This window comes from Pteropus medius, unplaced genomic scaffold, assembly GCF_902729225.1.
Source record: "Pteropus medius unplaced genomic scaffold, Ma_sr-lr_union100, whole genome shotgun sequence".
Classification (NCBI taxonomy): domain Eukaryota; kingdom Metazoa; phylum Chordata; class Mammalia; order Chiroptera; family Pteropodidae; genus Pteropus; species Pteropus medius.
In genome coordinates, this window is record NW_024342474.1 from 219,960 (window position 1) to 236,279 (window position 16,320).

The 16,320-nt window shown below is 47.6% G+C and overlaps 2 protein-coding genes and 2 pseudogenes across 2 annotated transcripts; 2 read left to right on the forward strand and 2 right to left on the reverse strand.

Moving 5' to 3' along the window:
* Nucleotides 1–1,814: 1,814 nt before the first annotated feature.
* On the reverse strand, nt 1,815–3,689 carry LOC120604818 (methyltransferase-like protein 7B). Its single transcript, XM_039865572.1, has 2 exons — nt 3,186–3,689; nt 1,815–2,146 (listed from the first exon to the last, which is right to left on the reverse strand). Exons 1-2 carry the CDS (start codon nt 3,687–3,689, stop codon nt 1,949–1,951), a joined length of 702 nt encoding a protein of 233 aa, XP_039721506.1. The 3' UTR covers nt 1,815–1,948.
* Nucleotides 3,688–5,694, forward strand: LOC120604844 (40S ribosomal protein S17-like; annotated as a pseudogene).
* Nucleotides 5,695–12,358: 6,664 nt separating this feature from the next.
* On the reverse strand, nt 12,359–14,352 carry LOC120604845 (40S ribosomal protein S17-like; annotated as a pseudogene).
* LOC120604819 (methyltransferase-like protein 7B) lies at nt 14,340–16,212 on the forward strand. Its single transcript, XM_039865573.1, has 2 exons — nt 14,340–14,854; nt 15,895–16,212. Exons 1-2 carry the CDS (start codon nt 14,351–14,353, stop codon nt 16,090–16,092), a joined length of 702 nt encoding a protein of 233 aa, XP_039721507.1. The 5' UTR covers nt 14,340–14,350; the 3' UTR covers nt 16,093–16,212.
* The last annotated feature ends 108 nt before the right edge of the window (nt 16,213–16,320 follow it).

Genomic DNA, 16,320 nt, shown 5'->3' on the forward strand with positions numbered 1-16,320 from the left:
GTATATACACATACACATATACATACACATAATGGAATAATATTCAGCCTCAGAAAGAAGGAAATCTTGCCTTTTGAAATAACAGATGAACCTGGAAGGCATTAAGCTAAGTGAAATAAACCAGACAGAGAAAGACAAGTACTGTATGATTTCACTTCTATGTGGAATCTAAATAAAAAGTCAAACTCATAGAAACAGAGAATAGAATGGCAGTCGCCAGGAGCCAGGGGGTAAAGGAAATGAGAGATTAAAATAAGGGTACGAACGTTCAGTTATAAGATGAATAAGGTCTGAGGATCTAATATACAACATGATGTCTATAGTTGATAATACTGCATTATATAATTGAAAAATGCTAAGAGAATAGAACTTAAATATTCTCACACAAAAAAACAGGTTAATATGTGAGGTGATGGATATGTTTATTAACTGGTTGGGGGAATTCTTTCAAATATATTCATATATCAATTCATCGTGTTGTACACTTTAAATATCTTGCAACTTTACTTGTTGTGTATACCTCAGTAATGCTGGGGGAAAACAAAAAGGGGTGAACAAAAATGAGTCAGACATTCCCTATCTTCAGGTAAATTGCAATCCAGATGCAAATGTCAGGCAATTTTTAATAAGGATTCAATGTAAGCAAACTGCAAGGTTAGTGAAAATGGCTTCTTATTCCAAAATTACACGCTACATATGTGAGCAATGCTTTAAGAAGTAGGAAATTTTATTGTAAACACATATCTAAGAGGACCAGGGCCTTTGCTGAGAATAAGGGGAAAGTAAGTGCTGAGACACACAGATGAAGAAAAGACAGACTCTGGGCTCAAGGTGTTTGTGGTCTGGCAAGGAAAATAGGCTCTATCCTAATAACTGACTCTATGAAAATGAGGCATAAACTACATGTTATGGGAGCCAGGAGGAAGCAGTTAATTCAGCCTAGGGCTTACAAGAAGGTCTCATGTAAAAGGTCACACTTAAGCTAGATCTTGAAGGATGAATAGGTATTTGCCGGTTCTAAAAAGGACTAGGGGAGCATCAGAGAATTCTTCATAGGCTTTCTCAGAGGAAAGAAAAGGAAGAAATAAAAGAAAGAAGAAAGGGAGGGAAAAGAGAAGGAGAGAGGAAAGATACTGACATTCAATAATTCCTTAAAGATTCTGAAAGGGGTGTCTTTTCTGACTAGGGAAGAGCCTCTGGAAGCTTCTGCTCTGCTTCCCTGAATCCATGGGAGCAGCAGACAGGTAAGAAAATAATGGACTTCAGAAGAAATTTTCCTCTTCTTTATCCTAATTTCTGATGCTTTTATCTGCCCAAGATTGCATATTTCTGGAAAGGGCCTGAGGTCCACAATGGCCAATCAGACATCAAGGCCTGACAGACCTCACAGAGCTTCAGGTGGCAGTATTCCTGTTCCTGCTGCTTGCCTAACTTGTGATGTCTCTAGGAACCTGGCCATCAGCCTGACCTTGCTGGATCCCCGCCTGCAGACCCCTACGTATTTCTTCCTCCTGAATCTACCCTGCTTAGAAATTTGGTTCCAGACTGTCACCATGCTCAAAATGTTGCTCAACATTGTCAGATTTTTTTAAATTTATTTTTTAATTACAGTCGACACACAATACTATATTAGTGAGTAATTTTTATAACTGGCAATTCATACTTCTTAATACTTTTCACTTTTCCACCCATCCTCCCAAACTATCTCCCAACTGGTGACCGCCAATTAGTTCTCTGTATCTTTGAGTTTGTTCCTGTTTTGTGTGTTCATTTATTTTGGGTTTTAGACGTGGGAGGAGGAGGAACAGGGGGTGTGGGGGGGTGATGTCTTCTCTCTGTATAGATCCCTCTCAGTAGATGATAGACTTGGCTGGTGGGTGGGACTGTTCTGACTGGACTTGGAGAAGGGTTGTTTCACGGCCTTTCCCATCATGTGGGGTCCAAGAGGTTACCATCTGAAGGCAGGGGGTTGTCGCTCCATTTGGAGTTGAGAGAACTGGGCGTTCTCCAGATCTTTCCAGGTCTCTCCGATGAGACAGCAGCCGTCTCCAATGAGTTTCCAGGTGGGCTGTAAAACCTGCTGCCAGAGGAAGGCCCAGCTTCCACGTGGCTCAGCCACGTGCTCCCAGAAAAAGAACATGCCTCCCTGCCAGAGAGGAGAGTTAGTGTCTCTCATCTGCTCCTTTCACAACCTTCCTCCCACCTCACCTTCACCCGCTGATCCAGCCGAGCCAGACAGCCGCTGGCCTGCGGGTTTGTGGAGCCAACGGTGGCTGCTTCAGATCCCCTGGCTCCTACCCTCCCACTCAAAGTGTGTGCGAAGAACCTCCCGTGACTGAGTGGGGATGGCTGGTGAGAGGTCTTTGAAGGGTGGCCAGAAGCACGACATAGCCGAGGGCAGACAGATGGCGAGACGGAGAAACAGAAGCAGAGACTGCATCGTAGGCAGACGCGCGCCCTGAGCTCTGTCCCGAGGTGTCTGCATCCACCTACTTCCTGGACATCTCGACCAACATCCCAGGGAAGCCTCGCACCTGACCCGACTAAAGCTGGAGCTCGTCCAGCCCCCGTTTCCTCACTGTAATCTCCCTAGGTGATCTCATGTACCTTATATCTCTAGGCTACATCTTTTTCTGACTTCCAGATCTGGACTCCCAGTGGCCTCTGTGGCTTCTCCGCCTGGCTGTCTCAGTGGCACCTCGGACCTAACAAGCCCCAAAGAGTTTTCTGCCATCTCAACAAATGGCTCTTTCTTCTACTCTCTCTCACTCCCTGCACCAGTTGCTCATGCCAGAAACCTGGAAACCATCCTAAACTCCTTTCGCTCCACACCCAGTTCAAACTCTTACGGATTCTACGTCCCCTAAAATCTCTACCTGGAGCTCTCCTCTATTTCCTCCACTCTCTCCACACTTTGCCTGATCCCTCAGATTTCAACGTGAACATCTCCTCCTTGGGTGTCCTCCTCCCACTCCCCGTCACTAGGTGGCTCTCCTGTGTGCCTCCACGGTACCCTATTCTGTTCCATCGAGGCCCTGGGCATCTTTCCTAGTCACCAGCAGATGGGAGTGGATGAGTGTCTAATGTGCTCAGACACCAGATTCTCCATCCTGGGTGCCCCGACATGGGATTGGCTGCTGCTGCATTTGCCTGCCCTACGCCCACACCCTTCCCATTCTGCTCACCGGCCTCAGCACTCTCTGGACCTCCTGCAGCACCCTTCTTGGGCTCTGCACAGAGCACAACACCAGGGTGCTGACCACCACATCCATGGAGCCATCAACCAGTTGTATCATGTCCTCTCCAGGAGCCACCACAAACCGTTCGTGTTCATGTTGGAGGTGCCTGTTCTCAGCCATGCTCTTCACCAGGAACTTCTCAAAGTGAGGGTTTGGGTCCAGGCAGGTGATCCTGCAGCCAGCTGGGTAGAACTGAAAGCTGGCACCCGTGCCACAGCCCAGATCCAGCAGCTCCACCTTCGCGGAGGCTCCCATAAACCCCTCTATCTGGCCAAAGAGTTCCCATTTCTTGCTCTCCATCTTGTAGCTGCTCTTGGCAGTCAGCACGGCGATCAGGTAGGGAAAGTGGCTTTTGCACAGGGGCCGCCAGCAGCCCAGCAGAGCCATCGGGAGCAGGGGCAGCGTTAGGAGCAGCACCAGCAGCTGCAGAAGTCGGACCAGGGTGTCCATGGCAGACCACGTCGGAGGGGTGCTTCCGTTGGGGCACCGCCCTTTCTCTCTGCCCAGCTGCTGAAGTCACTGGTCTCCCCTCTCCCCTGTGATAGGACTTTGTTCTCTGTCTCCTGCTTGGTGATTTCCTCTTCACCAGGGTAGAGTGGGGTGAGGGAATCCCTGCAGAGGGCACAGGTCCCACAGCCCCACAGGCTCTTTTACGTGGGACGAAGGGACGGGTGAAAGGATGGGTGGTGCTGCTGAGTCCTGAATTCTGGGATGCTCTGCCCAGTTGAAGAGGGTGGGTTGTGCTATCACCTCAGAGAGGAGCAGGATGGCGGAAGAAGGAGAGAGGCTCTGTCTCAGATGACGGTGTCATGGGTTAAATGCTGGGGCAGAGCTGACTCATGGGGCACATCTTGGCCCCATTCTGTCTTCAGTTTCTGCAAATTGGAAATCCTGGTTGGATGCCCTGGCACAGCCCCAGAGCTTTGCCCCAGATGGAAGCCAAACAGAGTATTTGAGGTAAGGTCGATCAGTCAGAAGGACTGGTCAGAAGCTGGCCAAAAGAAAGGCATTGTCTCAACAGACTGACGTTTATTATCGCCTCAAGGCTTCAAGGCCCCAAAATAGAAGAAAAGAAAGGAGGAAAAGGCAGAGTGGAGAAGAGTCAGGCAGGAGACCTGGGTCCTAGAGTTAGTTCTGCCATTAACTCGCCGTGCTTCTTTGGGCCAGTCTTTTTACCTTCTGGCTCCAATTTCTCATCTGTGAAACGGGGAGATGAGGACACACTGGACGGGCCTTACACAGTTTCTAAGGTCTCCTCTTCTTAGATCACACATTTGTGTGATCTAAGGGGAGTGGGATAAGACAGGAAGCAGGTGACTTTAGGTGTCCTCACAGACCAGGACAGTACCCCCGGGCTTCAGCGCCAGGCCAGGGACTGCCATCGAGGCAGGGAAGTCTCCGAGATCAGACTTTGGGGTCACAGGCATTTTAGCAGAAAGTCCCCAGGTGATTAAGTGGTGGCTTCTCTTTTGGCAGAAGCCTCCCTCAGAGTGTTGGGGGAAGCACATCACAGACGGTCCTGAAGGCTGTACACCAACTGCACAGTGGCCAAAGGAGATTTTATTTATAGAAAAAAATATCAACAACGTGACGTTACGTAAGAGGGAAATTACAATAGCCTAAAATCTCATGAGGAGCATTTCCCAGGGCCGCTGATGGCCTCTGGGGGAGGACTGAGTTTAAACAAAGTCCCTGGTTGGGAGGGGTGCTCTGTCGAAGTCCACTGGCAGATCTGCCCGGCCAGTGGGGGCCTTAGAGGAAAGATCTGGGGACAACTCCTGAGTCACGAAGGGATGAGCTATTTCGGGGAGTATCTTCTCCTTCACTGAGCTGCCAAGAACAGCCCCTGTGCCCAGCAGAGAGGTTTTGTGACCCCACAGTTGGACATGTTCTTCTCTGCTCTTTGCTTCTGCTGTGACTGTAAAGGTGGCGGCGATTCTCCTCAGAGTAGGGGTTCCAGCTTCTGTCCTCAGGAGGTCACAGACGTGAACGGAGGTTCAAAATTCCGTGAGAAGTCTTCCCCAGGGTCCTGCCAAGTTGAGCCGCGTTTGTACCAAAGCTGCGAAGAAGGCGGCCCGGGTCATCATCGAGAAGTGCTGCACACGCCTGAGCGACGACTGACACACCAAGTGTGAGTGCGAGGAAGTGGCCATCATTCCCAGCAAGAAGCTCCACGACGAGATAGCGGGCTGTGTCATCCATCTGATGAAGCGGATTCAGAGAGGCCCTGTGAGTGGTATCTCCTTCAAGCTGCAGGAAGAGGAAGGAGAAAGCTGAGATAACTACGTTCCTGAGGTCTCAGCCCTGGATCTGGAGGCCACTGGAGTTGATCCCGACACTAAGAAAATGCTGCAGCTCTCGGACTTTGGCAATCCGTCCCACCTGCAGGTCACTCAGCCTACACTTGGGACGGATTTCGAAATACCATGCAGAGCAGTTTGAATCTTTCTGCCGTGCTTTAATATTTCCAATAAACCATGGATAACCCCCCAAAAACTGCACAACAAAGCAGCAGAGATCAAAGCCTGTTCAGAACACAGAGCGACTTTTTAGAGGAGTAGTAAAGAGAGATGAGAGTAGCCAAGACAACTCGGGGACAAAAGAGGAGCTTCAGAGTGGGGATAGGAAAGGAAGGGTGTGTATGGTACAGACGCCACCTGCCCCCATCCGGAAAGGACGAGCAGTTCAGTTTAGTGGAGACTGGGATGAGTTGGAGAAGTGGTGGGAAGTGAGATCAGAGAGTAGTCGCTCCTTAGAGGTTGCCTTTCATTTGTAAAATAATCATTAAACAAGTTTTTGGAAAAGGTAAAACGTTCACATGGTACAAAATTTCAAAGGTACAAGAGGGACAACAGGGAAAATTCTCTCTTCCACTCCAGTCTCCCAACCACTCGGATCCCCTCTCTGGAGGCACCAAATATCACATCACTGATTTCTTGTGAATCCTTCTGGTGGTGGAGATGATCTGTGAATGAGCAGATAACACACACACACACACCACACATTTAGATGTATATACATAGATATGTAAACACATTCCCCTTTCTTTACACAAATGGTAGTAGATTGTACACAGTCTTCTATACCTTGCTTTATCATATTCAGCAGATACTGCCAAAGATTTCCAAAGTGGCTATATCAATTTACACTTCCACCAGTAATGTTTGGTATTCTGTATCTTTTCATTCATTTGTTCATTCATATTATTATGGACTAACAGATTTCCTATTTTATTCAATGGGTTCTAACTTAATACCCTATTTACTTTCAGCTTTACTGAGGTATAATTACATATAAGAATGGGCACATATTTGCAGTGTACAATTAGATGAGTTTTGATATATGTATACACCTGTGAAACCATCACCACAACCAAGATAATGAACGTGTTTATCAACTATGAAGATTTCTTTGTTCCTCTTTGTGATTCATTCTTTCCCGTTCTATCCCCATCCTCAGGTAACCACTGGTCTGCTCTGTCACTATAGGTTATTTGTATTTTCTACAATTTTATATACATGGAATCTTACAGTATGTACTCTTTCTGTCTGACTTACCTCAGTCAGTGTGATTATCTAGAGATTCATCCATGTTGTTGCATATATCAATAATTCCTTTTGTTGCTGAATAGTATTCCATTATATGGATCTACCACAGATTATCCATTCAGCTGTTGTTGGACATTCGGATTGTTTCTCGTTTTTGTCTGTCACAGATAAAGGTGTCATGATCAATTATGTACATATCTTTGTGTGGATATAAGCTTTCATTTCCTGGAGGTAAATACACGGGTGTAGAATGGCTATTTATTTATTTATTTATTTATTTTAAATGCGTAATTATTCTTTCATTTTGGGAGTGTCATTTAATTTTCTCTTCTTCTTTATTGTGTAAAATACACATAATATAAAACTTACCATCTTAACCATTTAAGTGTACAATTCAGTGGCATTAAATACATTCACACTGCTGTGCAACCATCACCACTGGTCATCCCATAACTTTTTTATCTCATAAAACTGAAACTCTATGTCCATTAAACAACAACTCCTCATTCTCCCCTCACTCTATCCCTGTGCAACCACCGTTACACTTTCCGTCTTTATGGTTTTGACTGCTCTAAGTTCCTCATATAAAGGGGATCATACGGTATTTGTCTTCTCTGACTGGCTTATTTCATATAGCATAATGTCCTCAAGGTTATTCATCATATAGCATATTAAAGAATTTCAGCAGGCCAAATTTAGCCCAAGCCTCTGCCCCTCCAGGGCCACCTGTTAAGATTCAGCAAGCAATCCACAGATGCTGTGCTTATAGTTGCCTCAAAAGGCCACACCAGAAACCGAGGCCAGCTGCCTCCACCAGTGTGAGTCTCAGCAAGGAGCACCTGACTGGCTGAGGATATACCTGGACGTGGCTTGGGTGGAGCCGTGAGTTGGGCTAGGCAGAATTTCAGGGAATCCTCTGGGCAGAGCAACCTTCGTTATTCAGTTTGATGGCATCGTGGCTATGGCAGCGCTGTGTCCTCACACTGGGAGGTGGGAGGGCTCAACAGGAACAATGGTAAGAGATTCAATCTATCATGAAGGAAATAATAAACATAAGTGGGGGAAAAAAGAGGAAAACAATTGAGAAAAACAACAAAATAAAAGTAATTTTTGAAAAACTCGACAACATTGACAAACTTTTAGCTAGACTGATCAAAAAAAAGAATCAAAGTAATTAAAATTAGGAAAGAAAGAGCAGACATCACCACTAACCAACTTTACAGAAATAGAAAAGATTATAAGGGAACATTATCTGTCTAGTAAGTCCAACATCTGGCCTTCCTCAGGGAACAATCTCATCGATTACTTTTTTTCCTGAGTATGGGCCATACACTACTGTTTCTTTGCATGTCTCATCATTTTTTGTCAAAAGCTGAATATTTTAAATAATATAATGTAACAACTCTGAAAATTAGATTCACACTGCCTCAGGAAATTTTGTATTTGTTGTTCGTTCGTTTCTTTGTTTGGTGACTTTTCTGGATTAATTCTATAAAATCTATGATTTTGTTGTGTGTAGCCACTTAAGTCTCTGCTCGGCTAGCTTAGCAGTCAGCTACTAATTAAAGAGAATTCTTTAAATGACTTCAACCATTAAGTCTCCCTCCCACCCCTTGCCGAGGGGCTGTATGCGTGTGGTGGCATGCCTTCCATACTCTAGCAGTTTACAACTCCGGCTTACAATTCACTTCTGTCTTGCACAGAGCCTCAAGTTCGGCCAGAGGTGAAAGATGTGCAGCCTTGTACACGTATATTGCCTTCTAGACCCCCAGGAATAAGTAACTTTTTCGAAGCCCCCTATCGACGTCCCCAAATTTTCCTTTTAAGATTTTAGCGAGCCTCGTTTTTGTCCCAATGGGTGTCGCCATCTCAGGTAGCTGCAGTTTTTAAATATTGCCACTGATTATTTGACCAATGCCCCGATAATAGGGCTTTCCTCACTAACCAAATGAAGACAAGCCCTGTGAGTGGGCGTTTTCCAGAGATCTTCCAGATAGGTCAAATAGTGACAGTTTTCTGGGGATCAGCTCTTTGGGGAGCTCGAACCCATTCTAACCCTTCCAATTGCTGCTAGTCTGCTGGGTTCTGCAGTTACTGTGGTTCTGAGGTCACTGGTTTCAAGGCTGCCATAGAGCTGAGAAATGGGGATGGGACTAGGGCAAGTTAAGACACCCAAACTCATTGCTCTTATAAGAGTCAGCCTTTCAAGAAGAAGGCCTCCAATCTATCACTCTAATAAAAACTGTTCTTATCAAGGCTGTCAGTAACCTCCACACTGCCAGATGCAGTGGATATTCCCTGTTCTTATCCTTTTGACCTCTTAACAGCTTCAGAAACAGTTGGCTACTACTTCCTTCTTGAGATATTGTCTCTTCTAGGCTGTCCCAGCATCACAGAGTCTTCTTGTCTCTATACCACTCTGCTGGCTGTTCCTTTTCAGACTCCCTTTTAAGGTGTTTCTTCATTACTTAATCTCTAGATTTTGTTTCTTTGGGTTTGGTCTCAGATTTCTCTTTGTCTCCCTTCTCTCATTAAGTAATTTCATCCATTTTCATGGTTTTAGATATCAGATATATGCTAATTTTTCAAATATTTATCTCTTTAATTCAGACCTCTCCTGTGAGTTTCATTCAGACTTGCATATCCAGTTGCTTACTTGTTGACATCTTCCTCATTGTGTCTCCTGGATCTTTCTAGATTTGGCGCCTTCAAATCCCTTTTCCACTCAGTCCCTAAATGTGATTTACATAAACCCAAACATGACCATACGACACTCTTATTTAAAAATCTGAATTGTTCTCTTGTCCACAGGATGGAGTCCAAGCTCCTTAACATGGCAGACAAAGCTCTCTGTGATAAGCTCCTATGGACACCTCAGCTTCTTCTCCGAGTCTTTCTCCTTTGCTAACCGTGCTCTTGCAACTCGAAGTGTCTACAGTTTCCCTCCTACCCAGCTGTCTCATGCTGGAACCTCTGCCAGGTGGATCCCATACACCTCACTTGGCTCTCTTTGTTAGATTCAGCTCAGGCTCTTCTTTACCCAAAATGGCTCTCCTGATGACTTCCCAACTCTCATGGGGTTATAGGCCTCTTTCCCCTCACATCATATACAGATACTATTGTTGTACTTACTATACTGTACTGAAAATGCCCCTTTATACATCTGTCTCCCTTAATGGCCTGTTGGTTTACTGAACACAGGGACTATGTCTTATATATTTCTATAGCCCCAACACAGTAGTAACTGATAATGTTTGCAGAATGAATGAATGTTATAAATGAACCAGATGCATGAATAGGAATCAAAACACACTTAAAGGAAACTATTAAGTGAAATTCAAAGCAGTACTGCATGTGATTAGTGCAAAATATGCATGGGACAGGCTCCATATTCTGTGGGCTGGAGTGTTATGTACGGTAATAAGTTCTCTTCCCTTGGTGCAAATTAGGGCTGTCATTACTGTGAATTATTTTTTAATTCTGCAGAACTGCAGTAATTAGTATTTTTAGAAACTTACCACTCAAATTGTGCTTCCTGGACCAGTAATATTGGCTTCGTTTGGCATTTGTTAGAAATACAGAGTCTTGGGCCCCACCCCACCCCATCTGAATCTGAATTTGCATTTTTAACAAGATCCTCAAGTCATTCATATGTACCTCCACATTAAGAAATCACTTCATTGGCTGAAAAAGGGGATGGAACTTGTGAGCTCAGGGTCTTTGGCCCCTTTCACTCCTCCAGGAGGCAGTGCTCTGTGGATCTTGGCTGGCTGGACATTCCAGAGCTTGACTTCAGAAAGTGGTGGTGACAAAGGATTCAATCTACCAGCTGTGCTCAGATGAGCAGGTCTAGACACTCAGCACCTCACAGGCAGGGTCAAACAAGAGCTGTCTGGGGCCTGGGATTGGGCTTGGCTAAGTAGGACCAAATGGAGTCCAGCCAGGATCTGGTTAGGCATGGCAAGAGGTGGACCCGGGTGGAACTGGTAGGCGAGATTGTCCAAGGCCTGGTCAATGAGCAGGGGTCAGGGCCAGAGGATCAGAGGAACAGAGGATCAGAGGATCAGAAGGGATTGGGGTTGGGGCAGGGACTGGGGCTGGGCCCTCAGCTTCAGGAATGGGGTGAGGCTCAAGGTTGGAATAGGGTCAGAATGTTTAGTGTAAACATCATTTTTGGTAATCCAAAGCAATATTTTTACACTTTACAAGAGTGTCTGTGCTAAAATGGCTTGCTTTATACTGTAGTTGGCCAACTTTTACCCTAGGTCTCCTCTGATCATAAGGATAACTCACAGGAAGCTTGGTGTGGAGTAGCAGAAGAATACGTGCCCCCCACCCCCCGGTACCCCAGCATGCTCTTCTTGTTATCTATATTTGTTGTATGACTTCTGTATGCAGCCTCTTTATTCAAATGTGATGTTTTGGTATTTCATAGCAAAATAATGGAAACTATCAGATATGAGTTAGAGTGTGAACTACGGTGTGTTAAGAAGTTATGAGACCTCCCCTTTGCTTCTGTCAAAAGAGAGTTGTGGCCCAGATTTTGGAGTTTACACATGGCCTGGGAGGGGCTGAACCACCTATTGGAGCTAATGCAAGCTCAGGAAGAAGTGTTCCTCAGCACAGTCCTGTTAAGGTTATCGTTTTGTAAGAAACAGTGTCAAAATCTTAACATTAGAGGCAGTATATGTTTTCTTACTATAAAACCAGATTTTATTGACTTGGGAGAAAAATTAATCCTTGCTATGGTGAGGTGTGCTTTTTTTTTTTAGGTAACTTCTGAGGAAATTGGCTCTATCACACAATGTCTACTCCATTCATGAAATCAGAGACAGCTCCCCAGCACTTTGGTTCTGCTAAAACGTGGACAGAGGAAAACTTCTGTTAGCATTTGGCTAAAATCTGAAGCTTGAACATACGTTGAGAGAGAGGAGGAGCCCATAAGAAACCCTTTCTTCTTAAGATGTAGATCGATATGGCTCTTTAACTTATGTGATACAAGGAATGAGTTATTTAGACAAAACCGTATTTCTAGTCTGCTTATTCTGGACTGCTCTATAATAGTTCTGTGGCCAGACAGGAAAGGAATGGTGCAGATCTTCAGTATAACACTGGGATTGGTTTTTTCTTTCCTCTGGGGAAGCCTGGAGAGACAGCAGGCTGCTGGCAGAGTGCACTTCTCCCCACCTCCTTGGGTTTCCTAGCAGGAACTACCACTATGATCTCTTGAGCTGCAGGTGGCTCTCCTGGAAAGAGAGAACTTGAACTTGATATATCTAAATTCCCACTCCTTTCCTCCCATTAAGAGCAAAGAACTCCCCAGTAGGACAGAAAAGAAGGGTCTTATTATCATTTAGGAAAACAGAAGAACTGTATGGCCTGGGCCTTGTATTTATGAAGGGCCCTCTCTTTCCCCAGGATCACAGTTTCAGGGGTATGGCGGTACAGTAGCCATGTTGGGACACCAGAGCCAGCCCCAACAGGAAGTGCCTCACCAGTTGGGTGAGCCATGAATTGCTTAAGGGAAGAATGAGATGATTTATTGGAAATATTAAAGCACGGCAGAAAGATTCAAACTGCTCTGCATGGTATTTCGAAATCCGTCCCAAGTGCAGGCTGAGTGACCTGCAGGTGGGACGGATTGCCAAAGTCCGAGAGCTGCAGCATTTTCTTAGTGTCGGGATCAACTCCAGTGGCCTCCAGATCCAGGGCTGAGACCTCAGGAACGTAGTTATCTCAGCTTTCTCCTTCCTCTTCCTGCAGCTTGAAGGAGATACCTCTCACAGGGCCTCTCTGAATCCGCTTCATCAGATGGATGACACAGCCCGCTATCTCATCGTGGAGCTTCTTGCTGGGAATGACGGCCACTTCCTCGCACTCACACTTGGTGTGTCAGTCGTCGCTCAGGCGCGTGCAGCACTTCTCGATGATGACCCGGGCCGCCTTCTTCGCAGCTTTGGTACAAACGCGGCTCAACTTGGCAGGACCCTGGGGAAGACTTCTCACGGAATTTTGAACCTCCGTTCACGTCTGTGACCTCCTGAGGACAGAAGCTGCAACCCCTACTCTGAGGAGAATCGCCGCCACCTTTACAGTCACAGCAGAAGCAAAGAGCAGAGAAGAACATGTCCAACTGTGGGGTCACAAAACCTCTCTGCTGGGCACAGGGGCTGTTCTTGGCAGCTCAGTAAAGGAGAAGATACTCCCCGAAATAGCTCATCCCTTCATGACTCAGGAGTTGTCCCCAGATCTTTCCTCTAAGGCCCCCACTGGCCGGGCAGATCTGCCAGTGGACTTCGACAGAGCACCCCTCCCAACCAGGGACTTTGTTTAAACTCAGTCCTCTCCCAGAGGCCATCAGCGGCCCTGGGAAATGCTCCTCATGAGATTTTAGGCTATTGTAATTTCCCTCTTACGTAACGTCACGTTGTTGATATTTTTTTCTATAAATAAAATCTCCTTTGGCCACTGTGCAGTTGGTGTACAGCCTTCAGGACCGTCTGTGATGTGCTTCCCCCAACACTCTGAGGGAGGCTTCTGCCAAAAGAGAAGCCACCACTTAATCACCTGGGGACTTTCTGCTAAAATGCCTGTGACCCCAAAGTCTGATCTCTGAGACTTCCCTGCCTCGATGGCAGTCCCTGGCCTGGCGCTGAAGCCCGGGGGTACTGTCCTGGTCTGTGAGGACACCTAAAGTCACCTGCTTCCTGTCTTATCCCACTCCCCTTAGATCACACAAATGTGTGATCTAAGAAGAGGAGACCTTAGAAACTGTGTAAGGCCCGTCCAGTGTGTCCTCATCTCCCCGTTTCACAGATGAGAAATTGGAGCCAGAAGGTAAAAAGACTGGCCCAAAGAAGCACAGCGAGTTAATGGCAGAACTAACTCTAGGACCCAGGTCTCCTGCCTGACTCTTCTCCACTCTGCCTTTTTCTCCTTTCTTTTCTTCTATTTTGGGGCCTTGAAGCCTTGAGGCGATAATAAACGTCAGTCTGTTGAGACAATGCCTTTCTTTTGGCCGGCTTCTGACCAGTCCTTCTGACTGATCGACCTTACCTCAAATACTCTGTTTGGCTTCCATCTGGGGCAAAGCTCTGGGGCTGTGCCAGGGCATCCAACAAGGATTTCCAATTTGCAGAAACTGAAGACAGAATGGGGCCAAGATGTGCCCCATGAGTCAGCTCTGCCCCAGCGTTTAACCCATGACACCGTCATCTGAGACAGAGCCTCTCTCCTCCTTCCGCCATCCTGCTCCTCTCTGAGGTGATAGCACAACCCACCCTCTTCAACCAGGCAGAGCATCCCAGAATTCAGGACTCAGCAGCACCACCCGTCCTTTCACCCGTCCCTTCGTCCCACGTCAAAGAGCCTGTGGGGCTGTGGGACCTGTGCCCTCTGCAGGGATTCCCTCACCCCACTCTACCCTGGTGAAGAGGAAATCACCAAGCAGGAGACAGAGAACAAAGTCCTATCACAGGGGAGAGGGGAGACCAGTGACTTCAGCAGCTGGGCAGAGAGAAAGGGCGGTGCCCCAACGGAAGCACCCCTCCGACGTGGTCTGCCATGGACACCCTGGTCCGACTTCTGCAGCTGCTGGTGCTGCTCCTAACGCTGCCCCTGCTCCCGATGGCTCTGCTGGGCTGCTGGCGGCCCCTGTGCAAAAGCTACTTTCCCTACCTGATAGCCATGCTGACTGCCAAGAGCAGTTACAAGATGGAGAACAAGAAATGGGAACTCTTTGGCCAGATAGAGGGGCTAATGGGAGCCTCCGCGAAGGTGGAGCTGCTGGATCTGGGCTGTGGCACGGGTGCCAGCTTTCAGTTCTACCCAGCTGGCTGCAGGATCACCTGCCTGGACCCAAACCCTCACTTTGAGAAGCTCCTGGTGAAGAGCATGGCTGAGAACAGGCACCTCCAACATGAACACGAACGATTTGTGGTGGCTCCTGGAGAGGACATGATACAACTGGCTGATGGCTCCATGGATGTGGTGGTCAGCACCCTGGTGTTGTGCTCTGTGCAGAGCCCAAGAAGGGTGCTGCAGGAGGTCCAGAGAGTGCTGAGGCCGGTGAGCAGAATGGGAAGGGTGTGGGCGTAGGGCAGGCAAATGCAGCAGCAGCCAACCCCATGTCGGGGCACCCAGGATGGAGAATCTGGTGTCTGAGCACATTAGACACTCATCCACTCCCATCTGCTGGTGACTAGGAAAAATGCCCAGGGCCTCGATGGAACAGAATAGGGTACCGTGGAGGCACACAGGAGAGCCACCTAGTGACGGGGAGTGGGAGGAGGACACCCAAGGAGGAGATGTTCACGTTGAAATCTGAGGGATCAGGCAAAGTGTGGAGAGAGTGGAGGAAATAGAGGAGAGCTCCAGGTAGAGATTTTAGGGGAAGTAGAATCCGTAAGAGTTTGAACTGGGTGTGGAGAGAAAGGAGTTTAGGATGGTTTCCAGGTTTCTGGCATGAGCAACTGGTGCAGGGAGTGAGAGAGAGTAGAAGAAAGAGCCATTTGTTGAGATGGCAGAAAACTCTTTGGGGCTTGTTAGGTCTGAGGTGCCACTGAGACAGCCAGGCGGAGAAGCCACAGAGGCCACTGGGAGTCCAGATCTGGAAGTCAGAAAAAGATGTAGCCTAGAGATGTAAGGGTACATGAGATCACCTAGGGAGATTACAGTGAGGAAACGGGGGCTGGACGAGCTCCAGCTTTAGTCGGGTCAGGTGCGAGGCTTCCCTGGGATGTTGGTCGAGATGTCCAGGAAGTAGGTGGATGCAGACACCTCGGGACAGAGCTCAGGGCGCGTGTCTGCCTACGATGCAGTCTCTGCTTCTGTTTCTCCGTCTCGCCATCTGTCTGCCCTCGGCTATGTCGTGCTTCTGGCCACCCTTCAAAGACCTCTCACCAGCCATCCCCACTCAGTCATGGGAGGTTCTTCGCACACACTTTAAGTGGGAGGGTAGGAGCCAGGGGATCTGAAGCAGCCACCGTTGGCTCTGCAAACCCGCAGGCCAGCGGCTGTCTGGCTCGGCTGGATCAGCGGGTGAAGGTGAGGTGGGAGGAAGGTTGTGAAAGGAGCAGATGAGAGACACTAACTCTCCTCTCTGGCAGGGAGGCATGTTCTTTTTCTGGGAGCACGTGGCTGAGCCACGTGGAAGCTGGGCCTTCCTGTGGCAGCGGGTTTTACAGCCCACCTGGAAACTCATTGGAGACGGCTGCTGTCTCATCGGAGAGACCTGGAAAGATCTGGAGAACGCCCAGTTCTCTCAACTCCAAATGGAGCGACAACCCCCTGCCTTCAGATGGTAACCTCTTGGACCCCACATGATGGGAAAGGCCGTGAAACAACCCTTCTCCAAGTCCAGTCAGAACAGTCCCACCCACCAGCCAAGTCTATCATCTACTGAGAGGGATCTATACAGAGAGAAGACATCACCCCCCACACACACACCCCCTGTTCCTCCTTCCCCCACGTCTGCCGGGGGAACCGCTAACCTCGATCTTTCCTTCTACAGAGGAAAAGCTCCATTCCTCTCC